The sequence below is a fragment of the Oryzias melastigma genome, linkage group LG13, assembly GCF_002922805.2.
Source record: "Oryzias melastigma strain HK-1 linkage group LG13, ASM292280v2, whole genome shotgun sequence".
NCBI lineage: Eukaryota > Metazoa > Chordata > Actinopteri > Beloniformes > Adrianichthyidae > Oryzias > Oryzias melastigma.
The window spans coordinates 26209837-26213053 of NC_050524.1; the positions used below are offsets into that span (position 1 = coordinate 26209837).

The following is a 3217-nucleotide window of genomic DNA, read 5'->3' on the forward strand; positions in this document are numbered from 1 at the left end:
TGAATGTTTTTGCATGTTCGGACCCCGGTCTACCAAGCTGACAGAGTTACTGGACCTCTCGCCAAATTAGTTGGAGACCCCTGGTCTACGGCCTCAGAGCAGGAGCTTCTTTTCACCTCACAGTTAGTGCACCAACCTTCATTTATGTACACACATAGTCCTCCTCCTCGCGTTTTGCCTGACCGGCAGTCGCGGTCTGCTCTGAACAGCTGCAGGTTGTCCATCTGGAAGGCCGAATCCGGCATGTTTTCATTTAACCAGGTTTCAGATAAACAAAGAGCAGCACAATTCTTCTTCTCTGCCATACTCAGTCTAAGGCGAAGTAAATCCATTTTGTTGTCCAGTGAGTGGACATTGGCCAAAAAGAGACTTGGTATTGCTGGTCTGCTGGCCATCAACCGGACCTGCACACCCGCCCGCTTGCCTCGTTTTTGTTTCCGGGCGCATCTCTTCCTCTTGACAGTTGGTCCTGTTGATCTGTTCCGCCATGCTGCAGACCTCAGGAGATGCAGTCTTCCAAGTAACGATTTTAAGTTATTAGATATGAAACTAACTGAACTCTTCCAGATGTTCATGAGTTCAGTTGAGCTATACTTCAGACGCGAAGTGGTTTCCAAATTATCACTAAAAAGGTTGAAAAAGTGTTAGAAAAAGACTTTTTCTCCGGGAGCTACAGAAGCCGCTGCAAAGCATTGCGCCGCCATGGTAACAAGAGAAGAAGAAGGCAACAGTATAAGGAAAAAACAATGTTTTTAGACCACAAATAGTTACTTTATTTAAAAGAGTTTGGAAAAATTCATGCCTGTAAGTAAATGAAGGTGTTCATTTAGTCAGCAATGTATTTTTAGGTTGACTGAGCGTTAGCATTAGCCGTCCTATGGGGACTTCCATTAAACGCTAGCATCAAGCTAGCGGACTTTAGCTTTATGGGCTAAATTGATTTATATTTTTTGTGAGTGGATTATTGATCTATTAAGCTTAAGTGGATTCAAATCAATGAATACATATTTCCAACCCGCCCCTAAAAAATAGGATCATCTCAGCAGCAAAAACTTGAAAATCAGAATTAAAACTGAAAACTGAGGACTGAAAGTGAAGATTCATAAAAAAAAATAATACATTCAAAACAGCAGCTGTTACTAATAGAGAAAATATTTTTCAAATGGTATTTTTTACATTTATAGTTTTTCATTCAAGTTTTCAGTATTTTTTTTTATTTTCAATTTTTTTTCTTCACAATTTTAAAACTTTTTTTTTTTTCAATTTACAGTGTCTTGTTTTCAAATTTTCCATTTTTTTTAGGTTACAATGTCTATCTTTTACGATTGAGTATTAGGGCAACCCCCCCAAAGCTCTGTTTACATTCTCCTTTGGTTTCTGGTTTCTGCGCATGAAGGAGACATGACGTAAGGTGGCGAAAGGGCTTCTGGGAAATGAAAGGCAAAATAAAGGGACTCCTGTGAACATGTATCCCTGAGCTCTTTGTTTTACATAGGAAAATCCGCACTACAGACACTGAACCAGGAAATAATTTGATTTTGAATCACCAAAAGGTTTAGAATTTCTTTATTTTTAACAAGATTCACAAGATACTCCACGTCTTTCATCTTCAAGCACGGCTCTGATAAACAGAAGTTTGGTTCTTTTCTCATTAATTTATGACTTTTAATCTTGTAAATTTACAACTTTTAATCACGATTTGAGATTTTTCTTGTAAATTTACGAGATTAAAAGTCATAAATGTAGCCTATGACTTTTAAAGTCATAAATATACGACTTTATTCTCATAATTTAGCTGTTAAGACTTTTTCTTCATAAATTTATGAGATTTGAAGTCGTAATTTAAAAAATAAAATTTTCTTCATGAATTGGCCCAAATACTCTGTCGTAATTTATCAAGTTTTCAATCTGTTTTTCTATTTTGTTCACTTTAAGCTGATCCTGAATTGACCCCATACACTGTATCCCTTGGTCAAAGTAAGAGAAACATCAGTGGAAATTTTGACTTGACCAACACCGATAATCTTAAATAGTGCAACTATCGGGCGATGCCGATACAGGCACTGATATATCACCCATCCCTGTTTGACAGCCCCACAAAGACAGCTTTTATGTCTTTACGGGAGCAGGAAGCTTAGATGTATTAAACCATCAGCTATATTTAACCCTTTAACACCTGAGGTGTCCAGCGGATCGTGAAGGAGCTCTGGTGTTGGTTGTTGACAGTGTGTTTTTGTTCCACAGTGGAGTGTGCTGTCAGAGGAGCAAAAAGCCAAGTACTTCAACCAGGCCGACGAGGAGAAGCGGCTCCACGCGCAGCAGCATCCGGACTGGTCCAGCTCAGACAATTATGTATGAGCGCAGGTCACGGCGGCGCCGCCGAAACACACAGAAACATTTTGATGAGGTTGTCAGCAGGAACGTCTGGTGTGTGTTCACAGGGCAAAAAGAAAAGGATTTCCAGGAAAGGAGCTCCCTCCAGAATCCAGGGTAAGACCCCCTGAGAGCAGTGATGCAAGATCACTGCAAGCAGCTCCATCTCTTCCGCTGTTGCCTGCAGGTTTGAACGTCCTGCCTGGATCCATCCGGCCGTGTGCTCCTCTCTGACCTCACACTCCTCCTGACATCAGCAGCAGAGCCGCCTGCTTCCATCAGCTCATTCAATCAAATACCACCTTTGTGTATTTTTTCACATTGTGGCCCAAATGCCCCATACTGGTCCAGGATTGTGATGTAGGGCTCCAACATGCTCACATGAAGTTCTAATAGGAAGTCTAGTGTGTGATCTACACTCACTGGTAGACCTGATGAACTGGCCGGTGAGTGTAATGTGTTTAATAAAAGTATGAAAAAACAGTAGTGTGACTGGTGTCTGTGCAGTCAACAAAGCGCTCCGTTCTCATGTTTATGGCTCCGGTTTGGCCTCTAGAATGTCCTGACCTTTGGTTTGTAGATCCAGATTAGATCCAAAATGCTGAGTGCAGCGACCAGAACTGGGCTTCATATTTACAAATGATGCTTCTATACAAGTCTTTTCCTAAATCAAATGTGTGAAAGGAATGAAAGCACAGAGGGTTCTGTAAACAAACCTGCAGAAGATCGTTTCTTTTTCCCTCCAAACTGTTCTCTGAAGACCTGTTCCTGCTCAACTCCTCAGAAGCTGCGTTTCCATTACACATATGTGCAGAACTTTATCAAAATTATAGAAATGTTGTAA

General features: G+C 40.8%; 1 protein-coding gene across 3 annotated transcripts in view; it reads left to right on the forward strand.

The window, feature by feature from the left end:
• LOC112136373 (transcription factor SOX-30) overlaps window positions 1-2859 on the forward strand; it is a 22377-nt gene extending 19518 nt beyond the window's left edge. For all 3 annotated transcript variants that reach the window (XM_036214707.1, XM_024258040.2, XM_024258042.2), the window contains exons 8-10: window positions 2245-2352; window positions 2442-2490; window positions 2561-2859. In XM_036214707.1, the coding sequence (XP_036070600.1) occupies window positions 2245-2352; window positions 2442-2490; window positions 2561-2607 (204 nt within the window). In that variant the 3' untranslated portion in view covers window positions 2608-2859. The remainder of the gene's footprint in view (window positions 1-2244; window positions 2353-2441; window positions 2491-2560) is intronic.
• The last annotated feature ends 358 nt before the right edge of the window (window positions 2860-3217 follow it).